Source organism: Eretmochelys imbricata, chromosome 4 (genome assembly GCF_965152235.1).
Source record: "Eretmochelys imbricata isolate rEreImb1 chromosome 4, rEreImb1.hap1, whole genome shotgun sequence".
Lineage (NCBI taxonomy): Eukaryota > Metazoa > Chordata > Testudines > Cheloniidae > Eretmochelys > Eretmochelys imbricata.
Window position 1 is genome coordinate 20,415,140 of NC_135575.1, and position 22,090 is coordinate 20,437,229.

At 42.3% G+C, this 22,090-nt stretch overlaps 1 protein-coding gene across 9 annotated transcripts in view; it reads right to left on the minus strand.

Moving 5' to 3' along the window:
- Positions 1-847: 847 nt before the first annotated feature.
- SEC31A (SEC31 homolog A, COPII component) overlaps positions 848-22,090 on the minus strand; it is a 69,740-nt gene continuing 48,497 nt past the window's right edge. For 3 of the 9 annotated variants that reach the window (XM_077814951.1, XM_077814950.1, XM_077814954.1), the window contains 7 exons: positions 20,755-21,093; positions 16,086-16,124; positions 14,138-14,193; positions 11,127-11,399; positions 9,350-9,469; positions 2,570-2,641; positions 848-1,460 (listed from right to left, as the gene is read on the minus strand). In XM_077814951.1, the coding sequence (XP_077671077.1) occupies positions 1,281-1,460; positions 2,570-2,641; positions 9,350-9,469; positions 11,127-11,399; positions 14,138-14,193; positions 16,086-16,124; positions 20,755-21,093 (1,079 nt within the window). In that variant the 3' untranslated portion in view covers positions 848-1,280. The remainder of the gene's footprint in view (positions 1,461-2,569; positions 2,642-9,349; positions 9,470-11,126; positions 11,400-14,137; positions 14,194-16,085; positions 16,125-20,754; positions 21,094-22,090) is intronic. The other 6 variants (XM_077814953.1, XM_077814956.1, XM_077814952.1 and 3 more) reach the window with 3 other exon arrangements.

Genomic DNA, 22,090 nt, shown 5'->3' on the forward strand with positions numbered 1-22,090 from the left:
TATGGATTTAGGAACCTCACTTTTGTTGTCTATATTTAAAAGTCTCAGCATCTGATGGAGTGAAACAGTTCTCTACTGCAGCTCCTCAAGAGCAGTTTTGACAGCTTCTATGGGTCTACAGTCTCACAAACACAGGCTGTTGCGGGCATTACCTTTTAATGAGAGAGTCCAGTAATGATGGAATTGTCCTTACCACACTTATTTGCCACTCATGACACGTTTTTCAAATTTTAAAAACTCAAGTACCATTTTAAACAAAGCCAAAAATGGCATCAGTAAAGAACAAACACGCAAGAAACTTACCTGACTTGGTATGGGGCCAGTGGCATGGCAGCGGTCATGTCACAGCATAGTGCACGTCAGAGCACTGCAGACGTGAAAATGGCCACCTATAACTTCTAACATCAGGGGAATGCAAGAAAAGGTTTGCCTTTGTTTATGTGCTGAATGCCCACCTCTCTCTATTAGTTGCCTTAGCAACTTGTAATGATTTCAGATCTTTCAATGCTCTGCTAAGCCCTTCCTTGACATGTGAACACCCTGATGTAAACTTGGAATAGAATTGTCTTAATCCCTCTGTACCAGGACTTCCATAATGCACTCAACACTGAGAAAACATGTCTACGTCTCCCCAAAGTGATGGATAGCTCTCCCCCTGGCTCCAGGTTCAAATCTCAAAGCTTCATGTCATACAGACATGTTTTAATAAATTAACCTTTATTGAAAAGATCACATCAACCTTTATTTTTCTTATTTGCCCCAGTGCAAAATTAAGCTATTTAACATCGAATTGGAATAAACTGAATTGAAGGTAGCTTTAAAAAATGAATGACAAAATACACTTAAAAAGAGGATCAGACACTTTAATCTGGTGGATATGGAGGAATGGCAGGGGAGGTGGAAAGAATGTGTTATAAGGTCTGTCTGATACACAACCTACCAACAGCTTTTACCACACATTTCTGGATTAAAAACCACTGTTTAGTAGTACAACATGCACTTAAAATTGACACTACGAGGTGTAATCCATTAAATATACTGTCTGTAGACAGGAATCATTAGGGATGATAAAAGATTAAAATAAAAAAGCACCCGGGCTCAAATGCCATTCTAAAATGACGCAGATCTGCAGGGATAGTGTCGTGCCATTGATCAGAGATCTACTGCAACATGCTATAAGGTCTGGTATTTGGTCCCCTTCTTGCACATGTTTTGCAGAAATGTACTACTTTGAAAAAGTGACATCACAAGCTCTGCATAGGCGAGGGAGGGGGGTAACATCAGACCCCCAGCTTATTGGCTTGGGTGAGGACGACTTTCAGCACTGGCATGAAGGCAGATGTCTCGCTGAAGTTGCTGGTGCTGACTATGTGGGTGTGGATGTTCAGTCCCTCTGTGTAGTTACGCGTTTCGATGCTCTTCGCAATGCTGTGCAAGCCGTTGATGATTGCTGGGGAGAGCTGAAATGAAGCCGAGGACACAGAAGGAAGTTCAGCAGAAGGAAAAACATCCAGTACGCCAAAGTCAGAAGACTGAATAGCCAAGGTCAAGCATCAAACCACAGTGCTGCTGTGGAACCTGGGTCATCCCTTGGAAAAGGTGCGGCAAAGAACTAAAGCATTTTGGACCTAAAATAAAGCCTAATGAACTCAATGGCCGTCTTCTCATTGACCTCAGCTGACTTTGGTCAAGCCCTTTTACACCAGTGTCTGCTGTTCAGAGTGGAAGAATATTAACTGAATCATCAAAATACCAGAATAAGAAAAAATGCCTACAGAGCTCTTCTGGAATGGGGCAGAGGCTCAAGGCAAACTTGTATTCTGGGACATACAGCCAATTCCACAGATGGCTTTACACCACTATTACACCAGCATCTCCCTGAGTTCAGAGCACCTGTGTTAGTGATGACTACGAACAAGACACATTAATGGCTTTATTGTTATTTATTTACGTACGTTAAGGTTTGTCTCCTCTTCTGGAAGCATCCCACGAGCAAGTGTCAACAACAAAAAGATTTATCACGAAAGAAAGAGGGTCTTATGGTTATGCCACTGGGGCTAGTGCTCAGCAGAACTGAGTTCGGTAGTTGGCCAAGCCACAAAACTTCCTGTGTGACCTTGGACCACTCACTCAGTCTCCATGTGCCTTAGCTCCCCATCTGTAGACTGGGATGATACTTCCTCTGTCTGATTTATCTATGTAGACGGTAAGCTCTTTGGACCAGGGACTCCTACTATTGTGTGCTTTTAGCACAGTGGGACCCTGATCTCAGTCAGGGCCTCGAGGCACTACCATAATACAAATGCCATAACTCCACCACATGCATGAAAAGTCTGCACACACTCACAGTGCCAATCATTCTAGGTAATGATTAATATGTGATAATTAAACCTATATCAATGCCATCTTTTCAAGAAAGTCTTAGAAATGCCTACAGCATAAGAACGACCTCTGCATTAGTATTCTACTGAAACGCTGTGCATCTAACCAATGATATAATATATATGAATGCAACATCATATGGAAAAAATATTCAAAGACAAAGTAATAAAAGAACAAAACTACTTACTGTCTGTTCCCTAAGTTTGTCATACAGAAACTCCAGGCGTTTGTTGGCATCATCTAACTTCCTCTTGGTTTGCTGAAGGGGAAAAAAAAGGAAGTGGAGCAGTACTAAGAACACAGTTCTGATTTTATAGTGAGAATATAATTTAGTCACAAGGGGAACTGTATAGCGAATGAACAGCAGCAACTAAGATTCCCTGATTAGCATTGTTTTCAGTAAGACTTTAAGCTTAGAATAAGGAAAAGTTATTTACTTTTCCCATAATGTAAGAACTAGGGGTCACCAAATGAAATTAATGGGCAGCAGGTTTAAAACAAATAAAAGGACGTTCTTCTTCACTCAGCACACAGTCAACCTGTGGAACTCCTTGCCTGAGGAGGTTGTGAAGGTTAGGACTATAACAGGGTTTAAAAGAGAACTGGATAAATTCATGGAGGTTAAGTCTATTAATGGCTATTAGCCAGGATGGGTAAGAAATGGTGTCCCTAGCCTCTGTTTATCAGAGGGTGGAGATGGATGGCAGGAGAGAGATCCCTTGATCATTACCTGTTAGGTTCACTCCCTCTGGGGCACCTGGCATTGGCCACTGTCGGTAGACAGGATACTGGGCTGGATGGCCCTTTGGTCTGACCCAGTATGGCCATTCTTATGTTCTGTTCTTAAGCTGTTTGCTCAGTACCTTTTGCCATTGATTGTACTACGAAAGACGAAGACTAGGTGATAGTAGAACGTAGCCAATCCCCACACCTAAGGTTCTGCCTACCTACTGTACTGCAGTAGTACAGCACATGTGTAGTTTGTGAAACATCCTCAATGTTTTGGGATTTTAAAAAGTGACATACAAATATATAGTATAAATTTTCTTTTGCAGCTAACTGGGAAAACATGATTTCTGTTAAGTAAAAATAACGCTAAGATCAAAATATCCAGCCCAAGGAATAATTTTGTCCTGAGAGTTCAAGGACTGACAGTAATAAAAGACAAAAAACAAGAAATGACATTCACTCATTTAAAACTTATTCTGACTGTATTTTAATGGCAAGGCTATTAAGAGTAAAAATAGGAACATGTGTAAACAAATTCTTATTGCAAGCAGGAAAAAACAAACAAACCCCAAGCTACAAAACATCTTTTGTGCCCATTGAGAGTTCTAATTTTGCAAAGACAGAAATTTATGGGTGCAGTGTGATCTTTTCTGCCACAAAAATGATGACATTTTTCTTAGAATAGCAAGTTTTCACCTAAGATAGATTCACGATTCCTGCCCAGGGTGTGGGGTGGAATTTCACTATGTTCCACCAAAAGTGGCACATTCATTAGTGAGATGGTGAATTTTCATCCCACATCATGTTTGTGAACAGCTGTGAATATGAAGTTTTGCACATGACTAGTCAAAGTAAAAACTGAGAGTCCTCCAGCTATAAATAGCACAGCACACATGCCGCTGCTAGTGAAACATGAATGAGGAGAGGCCAGAAGCATTGGAGACACCCTAGTTTGGTGAAGATCTTGGGATTCCTTCTTCCAATGCAGTCTCAGGACCTTCTAGAATCAATAACTTCATTTACCAGAAAGCATTTCACTGAGTTATTGTATTCAGTAAAGCACTAACAGAGAGAGAGAGAGAATTAAAAGTTATATGGCTGTATTTCAATAGAGATTTGAAGTGTGATGGATGGTTCAGATAAAGCAAGGTTATTTCAGATGGCAAAAGCTTCAAGGAGAATGTCATTACACAAGCACATTATAGAGCTAGCGTGGCATAACCCTGCGTGGTATCCAGGGATTTAAAGACAAAAATGATTTCCCAAAATGACATGACAGGGTGAGAAAAGAGCCTCTTAGCGTGACCTCCCACATATAAGATTTTGTACCATTTGCCTCAAATCACTTGACAGCCTGGGTACTATCCTCTTTTTACAGATGGAGGAATTGACGCATAGAAGGATTAAGTGATGAGAATAACACCTGTGTTCAGCAAATGGCACAAAGTCACAACACAAGTCGGCAGCAGAGCTGCAAATAGTTCTACTGACTCCCAGTTCCCTGTTTTAACCACTAGACAACATTGTCTTTCATACCAAGTCCTGTATTTGTACATAGCCTGGTAGAGACTGCCCATGTGCTAATGATATCTATTCCTCAAATATACGGAAGGACTCATGACAGCTTTTCCAGCTACTGTGTCCAGGGAATGTTTGCTCTGCCCAAGAAAATCTGAGAGATTTTTAAAGAATTAAACAAACGACTGGGCTGATGCCCCAGAAAAAGTGACCTTTTCATATGCAGAAAACAAGAAAAAGTGAAGTGGTGTCAGAACATGAACTGAATTTTCTTCAGGCCATTCTTATGTTTGCTGCCCAGAACGGAGAAAGTAGAATTATGGGAGCAAAAGGCCAGACTTCTTTATTGTATCTGACTTTTGCTCCCATCCCACTGTAGAGAAAAGCATTGGGCAATCAACTGCTACTGAATAGTCACAGGTAGTATTCTGAAAACTATCAAAAGGAAAATGAAGGGACTCTTTCCCACCTCCCATGAAGACAACCTGTACAGATCTACCAGGAAATGGTTGGGATGAGAAACAAGAGGAGGAGGAAACAGACTATGATACAAGTTGGTATCAAACCAAAACTACATCTCCAGTTTAAATTTTAGATAGCGGTTCAGTAAATATGACACAAAGCCAATTGGTGAACAGTCCACTGAATGCTTACTACAAAGCCATTATTGTATTCCAGCACCAACATGTCAATTTATATTAATAATGGAAACCTGTGTCTCTGTCACTGGTTAAACATATTCAGCATACAGGAGGCCAATAGCCACTAATCTTCCTTTCATAACCTACTTACTGTTGGCACAAGCTGAGGAGTAAATATGATTCTTTACAGCTGCAGTGTTATTGACTCAACACAAATCTCTCTCTCGGAGTCTCACCGCTATTTCCATTGCTTACTTAGAAATGTTTGTTTTCTTTGGAATTGGAGTGACAACTCAGGAAATGCACTAAAGCTGTTAAAAAGATCATGGACTGGCACTTGCAGTAAATGAGCCAGGCACAGCTGTTGTACTTTACCGTAATAAACCACAGTAAAATGTTTCTGCAAAAGTAGTAGGGCTCTAGTCTAGTCTCTGTACGTTGCCACTAGAGGGCAGCATGATTAAACACTTGAGCAGATCTGAAATTCCATCCTTTAGAGCAGGGGTTCTCCAACTATTTTTGCTGGGCCTCCCTTTGAAAGTATTTCAGGCTGTGATGACCCCCCCTTCCTCCCCCATACCATGCCATGCCACCCTTACTTTGGCGCAGCGCTGCCTTCAGAGCTGGGCGCCCAGTCAGCAGCCACCGCTGTCCAACCGCCCAGCTCTGACAGTAGTGCAGAAGTAAAGGTGGCAATATATCGACCCCCCTACAATAGGCTTACAACCCCCTTTTGAATCAGGACTCCCAGTTTGAGAAACATTGCTTTAGACCGCAGTGGTCACATGGTATGGGAGGACATTGGCACAACCATCTATTACTACAGAGACAAGAGACACTGAATAAACCCAATGATTAAATACTGGTTAGCTAACCACTTAATACTTTTCCCCCTCTCCCCTTCTTCTGAAGCCTGTTTGTTATCATGACACACACGTCACCTTGTGACATAGAGGCCCATTGATACCAATAGGTAAAGGGTTCTCTGAGCTGGGTCAGGAACTCCTAACAGGCCTGACAAACTCACTACACCTAACACATTGCTGCTGTATAGAATACCATGTGAGATCTTAAATGAAAGCCAGGATGATGCTGGCCAAGAATACCATTGTGAAGTGTGTGTACTCATTATATTTAAGAAGTTATGTCAATATACTGAAAATATGTCCTTACAAGTTTGTGTCCAGATGTTAGTCCCCAGCAAAGGTGAAAAACTGGTTTAGCCAGACAAGGGATGTATATTTGCATGACTGCTTAGGTTCATATATAGATTAAGCATGGTAAGCCAAACACAATGGGAGCTACACTTGGATTTCAAGTCAACATATGGATGTGAAATAAACAGACCTGCGGGAAGACACCTTGGAGCCAGCTCCCCAAGAAGGAAATCTCAGGGGTCTCCCCATCTTTGGGGACAAAATAATGAGTTTTGGGAAATATAAGGAAAAAACTAAAAGACTTTCTGTCATCTATTGACTGAGGAAACTGCTTAAAGGGCAGGAGGTATTCATGAAAACCAGTATCTGAGCTATGACTAAAACAGCTCTGTTAAAGACTGAATCCTTAGGAGAGAACAGATTCTTTCAAATAGGAAAAGGTGACCATCCATAAGTATAGACCTGGGATTGCATTTTATTTTTTCTTTTATTTGAAATCTATTCTTCTTCTTATCCTTGCTCGCTAGGTCTTAAAATCTTAACCTTCATTTAGAGGTCATAGAATCATAAAATATCAGGGTTGGAAGAAACCTCAGGAGGTCATCTAGTCCAACCCCCTGCTCAAAAGCAGGACCCATCCCCAATTAAATCATCCCAGCCAGGGCTTTGTCAAGCCTGACCTTAAAAACTTCTAAGGAAGGAGATTCCACCACCTCCCTAGCCAGCGCATTCCAGTGTTTCACCACCCTCCTAGTGAAAAAGTTTTTCCTAATATCCAACCTAAACCTCCCCCACTGCAACTTGAGACCATTACTCCTTGTCCTGTCCTCTTCTACCACTGAGAATAGTCTAGAACCATCCTCTCTGGAACCACCTCTCAGGTAGTTGAAAGCAGCTATCAAATCCCCCCTCATTCTTCTCTTCCAGAGACTAAACAATCCCAGTTCCCTCAGCCTCTCCTCATAACTCATGTGTTCCAGACCCCTAATCATTTTTGTTGCCCTTCGCTGGACTCTTTCCAATTTATCCACATCCTTCTTGTGGTGTGGGACCCAAAACTGGACACAGTACTCCAGATGAGGCCTCACCAATGTCGAATAGAGGGGAACGATCACGTCCCTCGATCTGCTCGCTATGCCCCTACTTATACATCCCAAAATGCCATTGGCCTTCTTGGCAACAAGGGCACACTGCTGACTCATATCCAGCTTCTCGTCCACTGTCACCCCTAGGTCCTTTTCCGCAGAACTGCTGCCTAGCCATTCGGTCCCTAGTCTGTAGCTGTGCATTGGGTTCTTCCGTCCTAAGTGCAGGACCCTGCACTTATCCTTATTGAACCTCATCAGATTTCTTTTGGCCCAATCCTCCAATTTGTCTAGGTCCCTCTGTATCCTATCCCTGCCCTCCAGCGTATCTACCACTCCTCCCAGTTTAGTATCATCCGCAAATTTGCTGAGAGTGCAATCCACACCATCCTCCAGATCATTTATGAAGATATTGAACAAAACCGGCCCCAGGACCGACCCCTGGGGCACTCCACTTGACACCGGCTGTCAACTAGACATGGAGCCATTGATCACTACCTGTTGAGCCCGACAATCTAGCCAACTTTCTACCCACCTTATAGTGCATTCATCCAGCCCGTACTTCTTTAACTTGCTGACAAGAATACTGTGGGAGACAGTGTCAGGTTCGCATTTGTTTTCACTATAAAGAGATTGCCGTGCTGCGTTGTTATAAAGGATCTGATCCTGAGTTGTTCTAGTCAAGCTGTGCGTACTCTGTGCCTTCAGGGACAGCTTAGCTTGTAATTCCTGTGCGGGCCCAGTGACAAGGGCTAGATATTACGGAGGGGGATGCTGTTAGATGGGGCTCAGGGTGTGATTGTGACTAACCCGCATAGAGGGGGTGGGGTTGTGGACACCTGGAAGTCAGTGCTTGTCTGGGGCCACAGGCTGTTGGTTTCAGGGAGCTGATCTACAGCAGGCATCAGGCAAAGCTGCTTCATGCTATGGGCAGGTGGTGATGAGGCACCTCACACCCTGAATACCCCTGGGGAGTGTCATACACTTATCAAAAATGGAGGCTTAATATGATCCTTCTGCCCGTCTCTCAGCTCGGATGCACAATAGCCTCAGCGAATACCCACCTCGGCATATGAGGTTTCTTGCTCCAGTTAAAGGAATGGGCTAAACAGACAATGGCATGCCAAATCAGATTAGCGTAGCTCCTACCTTAAGGGGGCGGGTTTAGTATGAAGAGAGGCAGAGGAATCCTTTTCTCCTAAACAGAAATAGAGCGGGGATCCCATTGCTCTCCACCCCCACAACCCAGACCAGAGCTCCAGTTCTTCCAGCCAGAAGGGAGCTCAACGATGCCACTAGTACCATGGAAGGAATTTGCCCTTGTGGACAGAAGGAATTCCTTCCTGCCTTTCTCCCAGAAGCAGTGCTCTATCTAGGCCTACTTATCCAGCGACAAGGTGACCCAGACCTGGAGCCATGTTTCCCATGTGGTGGGGCAGATCGTTAGCACTAGGTCACAGAGCTAGTAAAGATTTGAGGTGGAATCCTGCTCCTGCTGAGGTCAATGGGAGTTTTGCCATTAACATCAACGCGGCCAGGATTTCATCACCCTTGATTCTTTGTTTCCCATTTGAAATGCCTGTGGTGCTTTGCTGTGCTGCTGCTGAGCGGCTGCCACGTTCCGTCCCCAGCGTGGCTGCCTCTCCATGGTGCGCGTGGGTCTCTGTCTACAGTCTGTGTCTGCTTTATGTCTGTAAAGTGCCGAGGGATCCCTTGGGCCAGAAAGAGTTAAAACGAATGAGAGACTTATCACTGGTTAATGCAGCCACCACGGAGTACATCGAATTAAAATTATAGAGTGCTGCTCCACTAATGGATCACCAATGCAAAGACCTACTGGATCTGTGGCAGACGACAGGCATCTCTGGATCAGAGCTTCAAATGTGGTCTTCAGAATAAGGTGCTCATCAGGAATAGGCTTCTTTGTAATCTTCTCTGCTGGCAATGACTGCACATGCTAAAGAAGAGAAGATGGGGTGTTAAAGTCACTTTGGAAACTCCTCGGGAATTGTAGGTACTCTATCGTTGTTTCTTAAACTCATCACAAGTTACTAACAATCTGAGCACGCTCACTCGCTCCTCCCTTCCATGCCTGCGGAGCTGAGATCACTGAAGAGGCAACATTAGCAGTGTCTCAGTTGGGGAGTGCATCTGATGTCTCTTCTTCAGCAGCAGCTGTGAAAAGCAGGGTAGTCGCAGGGAGAAGCTAATCAGTCGATTAGCCTGACTGCCTGGCTCAGGGTAGTAGCAAGTGCAAAGCAGCAGCAACTAGGTGTTTATGGTTATAAAGTGACAACCTTGAATGAAGATGGCGGATACAAACCCCATGATGCTCTTTCAGCTGTGTAAGATCCTGCTACTCATAGTGAGATGAACACCTCCTGGCATTAGTCTTGTTCCGGTTTGGGGAAAGGGGACGAATGCTCTGAGGTTGGAGTTGGTCAATATAAACAAAGGATGGGTGGAAGAAGGACACAGGACGTGCCTGTAATAACTGATTTATAATTTATGTCCAACTGGTTGCTATTGCATTGTTTGTCATGATTACCAGGGGTTAATTCCAGCAGGAGTTCCTGGCATCTCTGCAGGAAAGGGGATGATGGCTTCAGGTTGCCCCATTCACAGATACCAAATGAGACAGGCATCACTACCTATGACCAGGTTGAGATCAACCGTCAGGAGGGGACCCAGTATGGGAGGTACTAATCTGTAAGCCAATGAAGAGGTCGTCAGGCAGGAAGCTGGAAACAAAGAACCTTCGGACTGACAAACAGAGATTCTAAAGCACGGGGAGGAAGACACAGGGATCATGGGAAGCAAAGTGAACCCCAGCCCCCAGAAGTGGGGGTGCCTGGGAGAATCTAGGTCAGACAGATATGCCTGCAGATTTGTTGTGTTAACCCTCCCGTTCCCTTGTTATGCTTGGCCGTACTATTAAAGTTACACAATACTTTGGTTTGTCAAAGCTGTACTGGGTCTCTATATTCACACTGGTCACAGCTGTGAAAGAAAGGCTGCTGGCAGCCAAATTTAGTCAGGCCTGCTCAGCCATCACGGTTGGTGCACAGGAGGCCGCAGCCCACCCTCTTGTCTAAGAGTGGGAGAATCATGAGATTCCACCCTGGAGACCTAAAGCCTTGAGGCCTAAAGTCTGAAGGGGTTGCATTCAGAGAGACCACTGAAGGGGGCAGAGGTGCAGATAGCCTTGAACCGTGAGACGGTTTAGTCGATTTTGCCTTCTCTCTCAGCCTCTCTCTGGATTTGTCTACATGAGAAAGATGTACTGGTTCAACTTAAATTGGCTTTTATACCCATTTAAACCGTGCAAACCCCCATGTGGACATTCTTACTTCAGCTTAAGAGGGGCTTATTTCAGTTTAACAGAAACTAATTCCCAATCGACTTATGCTAAACCAAAACAAGAGTGTACACACAGCCTTTTGAATCAGTTTAGTTAAACCGGTGCAACTTTCTTGTGTCGTTGAAGCCTAAGATGAACAGAGAAAGTTCTCATTCTGTGTCTGTTCCGTGCCTAGCACAATGAGTCCCCAATCCTGGATGGGGGGGTTAAGCGCTACCGGAATACAAAACAACATCAACTTAATTGCCATTACCTGTATGGTGTTGCCAATTGGAGCTCCTGGTGCCCCCTCTGTACTAGTTTTTGAGACAGCCGGAGGCACGACTGCCTGCCCCAGAGGCTGCTGAATAGGCTGGAAAGGGTTTTGTAAAATGGGCTGCCCTGATGGAAGATGCGAGGGCTGAAACGCAGCCTGGGCTGCCGGTGGCAGTGAAGCGGGCGGCTGCTGCATCTGGGATTGTGGATCCAGCAGAGGGTTCATTATTGGGGATGTGATGGGAACAGGAGGCATGAAGTGATCAGGTGTCTAAAGAAAATCAAACAAGAAGTTTACCATGCCTTCTCTGCTCATTATTTCCACAAAAAGGGCTGTATTGTACTAACCCTGTCTTTCAAACATGATGTACCTGTAATACAGAAATGTAGGAAACAATCCCTTTCTCCCATCTCCTTATACATTCTCACTTATGACATAAATTGACATAAGTTGTACAAGTGACAGATAACAAGTACATAAAAGGTTTCAGAGTAACAGCCGTGTTAGTCTATATTCGCAAAAAGAAAAGGAGTACTTGTGGCACCTTAGAGACTAACCAATTTATTTGAGCATAAGCTTTCGTGAACTACAGCTCACTTCATTGGATGCATACTGTGGAAAGTGTAGAAAATCTACTACACTAGATCTTCTACTACTGCTAGATCTTCTACACTTTCCACAGTATGCATCCGATGAGGTGAGCTGTAGCTCACGAAAGCTTATGCTCAAATAAATTGGTTAGTCTCTAAGGTGCCACAAGTACTCCTTTTCTTTTTGCAAGTACATAAAAGGTCTCTGTTCCAAAAATCTTACAATCTAAAACCCCAATCCAGCGAACACATACACACATACTTAACTTCAAGCCAAAGGGCTCATCACCAACTGGAAAAGCATGTGATTAAGTGCGTACAGGATTGGGATCTACAGGCAGTAGTGGGTACCACATAGTAGAAGACACTCTAGAACTCACAGAGTGGCATACAGTCATTACAACGTGGCGTTTTACTTTCAAGAAAACGAAAGTGTAAGTGAGAATGAATCTCAGTTAATAGCAGAAAATTAACTCCCAAATATCCAGATTATTTAATGATAGCATTACTCAGATGGGAAATAGTCTATGAATACTTCATTTCTTATTGTTTTTTAATCTGTGTTTATATTTTAAGATCTTATTTGCAAGAACAGTTTTTTATTCTCATCTGTAAAGCGCCTACCCCATAGCTGGCACTATCCGAACAATACATCTTTCAAATGAGAGTCAAGCCTCTGGTAAACAGATTGCTATTAAGCCCAATTATTAATGCAGTTCAGAACTAGTGCCTAAATGTTTGTATGTACATACGCACAAAAGGCCACAAACGTGAGAGAGAGAGTTTGGGAGAGGAAAGAACAGATGACTAAATGGGATGCTGGCTTCTGTTACAACTACAATAACGTGAAAAACAAACCACAGTTAGACTTTCCACACTTTTTAAGGGTATTAAAGGAAACAACAAGAAAGTCCAAGATGCTAAGTGTAGTTCTGGTTTAATGAAACTGTAATTATGGCTGGTTGCTTGTCATGGCAAAAGACATGTTTTGGTCACAGCAAAAAAAAAGCAAAAGTCACAGTTTTAGCTATAAAAAAGAAAATCATGGCCCTCACTGTTTTAATTAATAAATATTAAGTCATTAGTCATGGGAAATTATAAAAAAGGCTTGTTTGGGGGGAAAATGCAAAATATCCTTTATTTTATGATAAAAATTGTTTTAAAACCATTTAACAATATTTAAGTAATAGTTTAAAAACCATTAAGAAACGCATACTCTATTATACTGAAAATACACAGGAAATAAATCAGTGCGTAAATATTCATAATGGAAGCTTGGCTGGTACCAATTCGGGCAGGGTGACAAAGATCATGACTTTTTATTGAAATAACTCCCAAATCCTAAAGATCAGGTTGTGTAACAGAAGCCAGGGCTATGACCAAAACATTCCACAACAACAAATCCAATTAAAAAGACAGCATTTTCTAACCAATTTTTTTATTAATTTATCATCAGGGCGTTATCCAGACTGGTATGCTTCCTCCTCCTCTTTGAGAGTATTAACCCGCTCTAAAAGGTACCCCAGACTGACAGCTTTGGACACCAAAGCCCTGACTTTGTCATGTACAGGAACAGTGCAAGCTTCCTCAACTCCATCCTGCCAATGATGTTTGATAATCCTGACCTGCACAGACAAACTCCAGGGATTACTAGTTACTGTAGTTTTGTCTCCATGTACATTCACAACCTTATTCTGTGTGCTCAGACTGCCATGAAGAACTGGACAGATCACCACTATCTGATTTCATGTGGGCCACTACGACAGAATTTTGATCACTGCAAAATGTTCCACAATGAACCCAGAGGCTAGAATTAAAAGGCTCATTCTACCCTAATAAAAGTGTCCTGAGCTCCTCACTCCTGCCGTCTATGCTGGTCATGCTGCATTTTCCCACCCAGACTCTTTGATAAAGGTGAAGTTTTATATCATGGTCTCTCATCGTGACACTTGTCATACCATTAGTAAATACCAGGGGCCAGATCCTCAACTTGTGGACATTGTTGTAGCTAAAGAGAAGGTCAATGGAGCTATGACAACATACGCCAGCTCAGAGTCTGGCCCTAGGGAAAACATTCACAATTCACCTGCTTTTTTGCAAATAACAATGGTCCGTAGTACTTTTATCCCAAACTGTGACCACCGATTATTAACAACAATTTTCCCAAGAACTCAGCCTCCTTTGGATGCATATTTCAGGGTGTTTACGAATGTATTTCAGGAGATAATATATGCTGAAAATTTACGTCTTCCTTCCCTTTAAACACAACTTTTATTCACAATGCTATTAAATTGCTGTTTGATGATAACACTTCATTTTTTTCTTCTTCCAGCAATGGTTTTCATAACATTTAGTTAAGATACTGCTTTTTAAAATGCATCGTATGCAGTTTAGTGGGATACCAATCTCATACAATACCTTCTTCTTTGTAATTCTGTTCAAAGCAGGAGGATCATTCCAACCATTTTGAGGTCCTATAACAAAAAAAGGCAACATTAATCATTTGTTAGAATCCTAAAAGTTGGGGAATAGACCTATTTGCCACACTACACCTCCAAATTACTGCTCTAGCAACATCCAAAACTCTTAAGCAAGGCTGGCTCTGTGCCATAGTTGTAAAACTGGTGGTTATGTGACCTGATAACCAAAGTCTTGGTTCTCAGATCTGCTACTGCACCACTAATATTCATGATGGTAGAATAACACATCCCTTGTGCTAAGCAGCAAGCCCTGCAGTTCTTTACACTGAAAGCCCGTTCGCTGTATCTGCCTGAGAGAGGTTACTTTCTTTACAGCTAAGTTAGAATTTGACCTAGTCATCTTGAGCTTCCCCTCCTGTACATAATATAAATCACCTGAATGCATTAAATTAAATTCCTCGTAGACAACATAAAAAGCAAACTACCAACCATCCCAAGAGAGCAACGTTGCACTGCCAAACCTTCTGAATTTTGGCAATGTTGCAGGCAGAAACACAGTTAGGACCACACAGCCAAAGTATGTTAACATAGTCTCTGAGTTATCTATGAAGGTTTCACTATATCTGTTTGTAACAAAGCAAATTAGACCATTTGCCGGGTAATTCTGTTTGCACAACTATGTTAACATTATGATAAAAGTTAATCAACAGTGGGCACCTCAGAGCAGTTTGGAAAAAAGCAGTTCATGGGCACTGAATTCTGCTTAAGACATTTTCTGAGAGTTGCTCCTCTGCTTTTTTGTGACGGATGTTTACACAGTAACAAGATGTGTTCTCCAACAACAACAGAAGGAAAACAGAGAGGATACTCCAAGTGAAGAATAAACATCAGTAGGACTCTTAAAATCCTAGGTCACATTCATCCGTGTGCTCAGTCTAGAGATACAAGGCAGTCATAAACCAGGTTTACCCAGCCAGTTAAATAACATTTGTGGTCGTGTTGGGTCACAAAAGCAGAGTAAAGCTGCCTGAGCAGACTGGTGATTCTGGCCCCTTGCATTCAGGCCAATGTCGTAGTAACGAGGAAAGAGAAATACAGAATATAGGTTATCTGAGCAGAACTGTTTCTAATAATTTTTTCAGTGGTTTTCATGACAAATCAGCTCATTAAAAGAAAGCGTTTTCTGTGTACTTGCAAAATTTGCAGTATAAAGCTTAGATTAGTGAATTAAAAATTGTTCCAGTATTTCATTATGCACATTTAATAGGGGCCACTGTATTAAAACTCAACATTAATGCTGCTTAAACTGGGGTAATGAGGATTTATTGTTCAAAGCCACAAAAAGCCAAAAGAAAAAAATTCAATGGACTTTTTCACCACAGTGTTTTTGTCTTCGTAAACTATGAATTCATGTTCACACAGTGGACTGTGTTACTTCAGTACAGACTTAGCTGGACTCTAAATTTAACAAGCACTTGAGAGTTTTGTTAAACAAGTTCCATACCCAGCATGCCTGTAATACCTTAAAGGGGCCTATTAAACAATTACTTAAAAACCTTCTTGTTAACCAAAACTCAGTCATATCCCCTGACCAAAGAGAACATCAGGTATCATGTCCCCTACTTAGCTGGCACATCAGTTTTCGTAAGATTTCAGATATGGAGAGCCTGGCTTTTGCAGCACAGACTATGACATCAATTTGTTTTAGCATTACTAATACTGGTAATAATTTTATAGAATTCAGTTAAAATGCATCAACTCATTTCTGTGGTTAAAAATTCCAGTTCTGGTATTATTTATGTTCATTAGGATATTATAAAATTTGATTCAATTAAAATTATATTGACAAAGAGCGTTGAATTTAGTGTACTATGAGGGTCACATGCATTCCATTAATTTCATATGGTGGCTTAATTGATTTCCATGTTATACTGTAGCTAGTTCACCTTGCAGGGTAGAGGCCTGGTCTTGAGAAGACTGATTTTCTGTAGATAAAATGCAAAAATAACTAAGGCATTTTAAAAAAGTAAACATAGCCTAACCTGTAATTATTTTTCTCATTAGCTATTTCATTTCAGTAAGTGTGCAAAGCTTGAATTTTCATCACCTGACAAAAATATCTAATAGAATTAAATAGCCAGTTTAATGACAACATTAATTAGTGCTATATGCTGCCCCATCAACCCTGCAGAATGACTTTCCTCTGCCCTCCCAAAACATGAGTGACTCCTTTCCCATTTAGGATGTCATCATTTCAAGTGGCTCCTAATAACTGTTGCAGAATCCTGACTTACTTTTGTTATCAGGCCAACTGAACCAAGAGACTACTCATCAGAGACAAAATTCCCTCATCACAATGGCTTCCACTCAGGAAAGCATTTAAGTATCTGCTCAAAGGGCTAGACTTCAGTAGGACTTCAGCACATGCTTAAGTGCTTTTCTGAATCAAGACCTGTATGATTATTTTGTATTTATACTGCGTGTCAATATCACATTTGTTATGATAGGAGCGTCCCACAGAAATATAAAGCAAGTTCCCTGCCCTAACTGAGCTGACAATCCAAATAACATGACACAGCAAGATATTTTACATCACCTACAAGGAAAAAGGGGAGCACTAGACAGCTATTCTACAGTATATTTAAGATTTGTTAGGCACCCTCTGTCATTAACCCTGGTTTTTAGAGATATAATCCTTGCACAAACGTCTCACTGGACTGAGACGTGCAATATCATAACCCCAAAAAAGAAGGAATACTGTGCAACACTAAAAATCACTTCATGCTTAAGATGGATGCCACAGATAGGTTCCTTAAACATCTGCTGTTGTGAAAGTCCAGATGGTTTAAAATGACATTTGAAAGCACTTACTTTCTAATATGATCTTATTGATATTGCTTAGCCTACCAATTTTTACATTTTTCCGTAAAAAAACTAATGGAAAAAACTGCACATGGAGTTCTAGCTTTTCTACCTGCATCTTCAAATGTCGCTGGCTTACTGCATATATCCTTTAATCTTAAAGCATGAGATTTTTATTTTTATTTATTTATTTTGAATGAATAAAGTTTAAAAAGAAAAACAACCCACATCAAAATGATATTAAGATCCTGGATTTTACAACATATGAAAGCACAGAAATTCAAAGTCAAGGATCAAACCTCCATTACTAGGCATAACCATCCTGTTTGCTTAAATTAATACACTTTGGTAGACACTAAACATCATGGCTTGAATAGAGACACTGGATTTATGGTTTATTACAACAATCTATACTCCTCTAACAACCCCCCACCCAGCTGCTCCCTGCCCCCACTTCCTTTCCTCCCTATGACTGGAGGGGTGTTAACGGGCCACTTCACCTTGAATGGTCCCTTGAAATGTGCGTTAACTACTTATGCTAAACGATCTGTTCCACCTTGTATTTCGCTGTGACTCCGATAAAGGGCAGGTCTACATACGCACAACATGCTGCATCGGCGCAGCTGCGCTGCTAAAGTAAAGATGCTCCTACGCCAACTGGAGAGCTTTTCAACGCAGCACTATACACGGGGGGCGGGGCAGATGAGGTCGGTATCACTATGTCGCTTAGGGTTGTGGATATTTCAGATGCCTAAGCGACGTACTGATATAGGTCTGTAGTGCAGACTTGAAGAAGAGCTCTATGTAAACTTGTCTCTCTCACCAACAGAATTTGGCCTCATAAAAGATATTACCCCATCCACCTCGTCTCTCTGTTTGCACCTAGACATTTGGAGGTATAGCTATGACCTTCACGTTGGCTTTATGTTTTCATATACTTAATATAATGGTGACATACTGAGAGGCCTTTTTCACTATGCCATGCAGCTTCTGTGAATAATGTTGGTTGCTAAGGCACGGTAAGTACAGTCTATTTATCAAGACTACTCTGAGGGGATGGAGTTTGAACAGACTATAGATTGTACTTTCAGCATTAAAAGAGTTTTAAAAAGCAACTTTTCCCTCTCTGGTTGGTACAGTTTTCTGAGAGAAATGATCTAACAACCTGAGCAGAACAGTCTGTTGAAGGTTCCCTGAAACATCTTTTTTACAAAGTTCCCTCAATTGCAGCAATGTGGTTCCCACTCAGCAGCCCATCCCTGTGCAATAGAGCAATTCAGCACTTAAGACACAATGGGACTAAGCACGTGACTAAAGTTAAGAATGTGCTCAAATGCTCTGGTGAATAGGGATGGACTTAAACACACACTTAAAGGCTTTGGGGCACTGGGGCCTCAGTGCTGAAATCCGCTAATAATCAATTAAAAGAATTTTCAACACCCAAGTTTAAAAGTTTTAAACTTTACACCAGATCTCCCCCCTTACTAGCTACTGGGACAAATTCAGCCGATATTGCTAATGTTGACAGAACTTGATAAAAACAAGTATAGGTCACCTTTGAGCAAAAAGTGGAAACTGAAAGTGACCCATTTTACAGTGCTTGTTATTAAGGCTGGAAGCTTCTACAGTGCATAAGTGAGAGCTGTACCCTACTTTGAAAGAGCCACATGGACTATATTGCTTAAACTTTTAACACAAGAAACTTAACAGGTGACAGATCTCTCAACTGCATTCTAGTGACCCATATATAATAGTAAAATGGATTAGAGAGAAAACTGTTAAAGCGGTTTCCTGCTACTTGCATTTTTCGGAAGGTACAGGAGCAATGCTGTCTGCATTACAGTGTGCTGCTTTGCTTCTGCAAGGCTAGGAAACTTGGAAGCAACTCCCGCTCCACCCGGTACACTAATACCTCCTCCTTGTGGTGTACACCATCCTCACACAAAGATGGGGAAGGATATCCAACTGCCTCATCAAGAAAAGGAAAGGAGAAGGTATTCTGTCCGTTTGTAGAACATATGGGATATTAACAGTCTCAACAGGATGCACCCTTTGGGAAGACACATCCCTACAATGTTAAACAATGCTGCCCAGGCTGACAGGCCCCCAAAACTGACTCCACTCTTCACTGGACAGAGTGGACATTTTTCTCCTAACATGTGTGCGTTAATGTAATACTCGTGAAAGGACCTGGAGCCACAGCCCGGGAGACAGCAGTCCTGTTTATCCAGAGAACAGGCACAGTCAGGGTAGGGGCAGAACCAGCTTCAGATAAATGCAAGTAACACCCATGTGCCCCGAGCCACCCTTTCGAGCTCCTCCTGGTCAAGGGTGCCTCATTCCTGACCCAGCTTGACTGCTCAGAGGACAGATCAGCTTCCACGTCCATTCAAACCATAACATCTCTGATGAGATGGACAATAATGTGGCCAATTAGTACCAAGTGGATCTGAGCTTTTTGTGTTGGGGACACTTGTCCATTGGAATGGACCAAGACCAAATACACTTCATATCGATCAACAAACAGCGTCAGCCTTTCAGTTGCTACCAACTTGGGCTGGATTCCAGCAGGCAACCTAGAGGCTCTATAGCGCATTAACAATGCTCTGAGCAAACCATTTCCCCACCAGAAAAGACATTTAAAAGAAAGTCCAATGGTTTGGTCTCAGAGCCCATTAACAGGACACTGTCCCTTTAAACAACAGACTCCTTGCCCAAACACAGCCCTGTTTTCCATCTGCTGCATTACTCCCTTATCCCCTTTGCGTTAACAGGGTAGAACTAAAACAATGTTTAAATCAGAATTCCTCACACTCATGTATACATCAGGACCAGAAATGCTGTTTAAAAGTTATCTGAGGAACAAGTGACATTAATAAAGAGATAGGTCGAGCATCATGCAGGTCACTAAAGCAGCTCAAACTGTAAACAACAGTAAAGGATGCTTGAGTCCCTCTGTTTCTCACCACGCTGGCAGACTCTGTTATCATGCACACTCAAACATGCTCTTGAGTTCTAGCAACAGACACATGCTTTTTTTGTTTGTTTGTTTATCTTATAGAAAAAACATGCCATTGAAGTGTTTCTAAATAATTTGTGGTTCTCTTTCAGGGCATTCATAAGCACAGTAATCCCATCACAGCTGATGATTAGAAAAACAGAGCTAATGACTGCATCTCCGTGAGGCTATTCAGTAGAAAGGGCTTCTTATATTAAATCTGATCCAACACTGGGCTTGACCTTCCTTTCATTTATAGATGTGTGTGACTTGGGGATGAAACTACTGAGAAGTTATGCTAGCAAAAATGGTGCGAGTAAGAAGAAAACCAAGCTCACTGCATCCATGATATTTGCTCATTTTTAGGTACTGGTTCACCAACCACGTAGCAATTTTGGCTCTGTCCACACGATAGTTAAAATTGTGCCAGCATCAATTGCATAGGAATACTGTTCTAACATGGCTCCTCTGACTAGGGCAGACAGAGATTCTTTTTCTGTAGCACAGTGTGACTCTCAGAAGATCTCTGCACACATTGATCAGGGAATCAGAGCTATTATGCTAGCACTGTTTCAGCTGTAGTGGACAAGGCCTTACAGCTGCACTATGCACAGAAAGGATAATGCCATTTTTAGAAACACTGTGCATTAACCCTAAAATGCAGCCAAATTTTATGTTATTAATAATTCACCAGAACACACAAACTACAACAACAAAACCTCACATAAGCAAAATAACTCCTTTCAAGCGCAGACCTGTTCTTTGGGATGCAGGAAGCTCATTGGTTGCAGGCAGAGTACCTGTTGGTCCAGTAGACAGTGCATAAGCCACAGAAGTTGCTGGAGCTCCTGGTCTGCCATGCTGGAAGGATGCACCAGAAGGAGGAGTGGGGAAAGAAGAGCCAGGATTCAAGCTTGCTGGAGAGGGTTGAGGTTGTCCTGGGTATAACTGAGAGGGCACGGAATGGGGAGAAGCAGGAGGCATATAGGGAGGGTTAGCATAGGAGGTTGAAGCAGGAGGAGCAATAGGTTGTTGAGGCTGATAGAATGCTGGTCCCCCCGTTCCAAAAGAATACTGCTGTGTTGGCTGATAAGCTACATAGGGGGAGAAAAGGGAGAGGTTTTATTAGTAACATTATTAGAATAGGAGAAAGCTACTATCCTCTCCAGTTTTTATGCCCCATTCCCTCTTCCTAGCTACCAAGAATCACAACTTTCCTCCTGATTTCAGTTGAGCAGAACACTTACATTTTAGACTAGTTTGATGGCTTAATAAATATAAAAACGCCCTGTCACGTAGGACACCTAACTTGAATAGCAAGCTCAGGCCTCAGATGTTGTGGGCCTTTCTCCAAAAGCCAGCTACAGGGGAGAGTCTTGCTGCTGGTAGGTAATAAGCTAGTATCCTGCTCGTGCAGGTTAAAGGTGCCAGCTTGTCCCTCTCTGTAGTGGAGGGTCAAATTTCACATCAGCTTCCCTTAGTGGCAATGCTCACCTCCGCCCTTCCCAACCCACTTGAAACGGCTTCCTGGCTAGCCAGTTCCCACTCCCACAATGTGGTGCTTGGACTCAGAGGGCCATGTCACCTCACCCTGTTGCTGGAGCCTGGGAGGCAATGGGAATTATGTCCTTTTTCACAAAGACCTTGATTATCAGCAGCTCTCTGCTTCTCTCCCAAAACTCATAAGTGTCAGGCCATTACACAACCGATACACTCAAAATTAACAGGTGAGGAAAATTAACAGGTGGTAGAAAGACTGGGAGCCTTCTACTTCTGTGGGAGCCTTCTAGATTCGGAAAGTTAGGAGCAACATCATCCACACGATACCCGTCAGGCAGGAAAGTAGGGTCCCCACTTGACAGACAGGGAAACCCATACAGAGGAGATAAATGACATGTTCGCAGTCACAGTTAGTAGCAGAACCAAGGCCAGGACTCAGGTCTCCTCACTGCAAGGCCCCGATCTCATCACTAGATGACACAACTCAAACACTGTGCCTGGTTTAATCTTGGTGTTTGTCAATTCTCCTCTGCTGCCATAAGATCCTTTCTCCATATTCTCTCTCACTCCCCGCCTTGTTACTCTTCCACA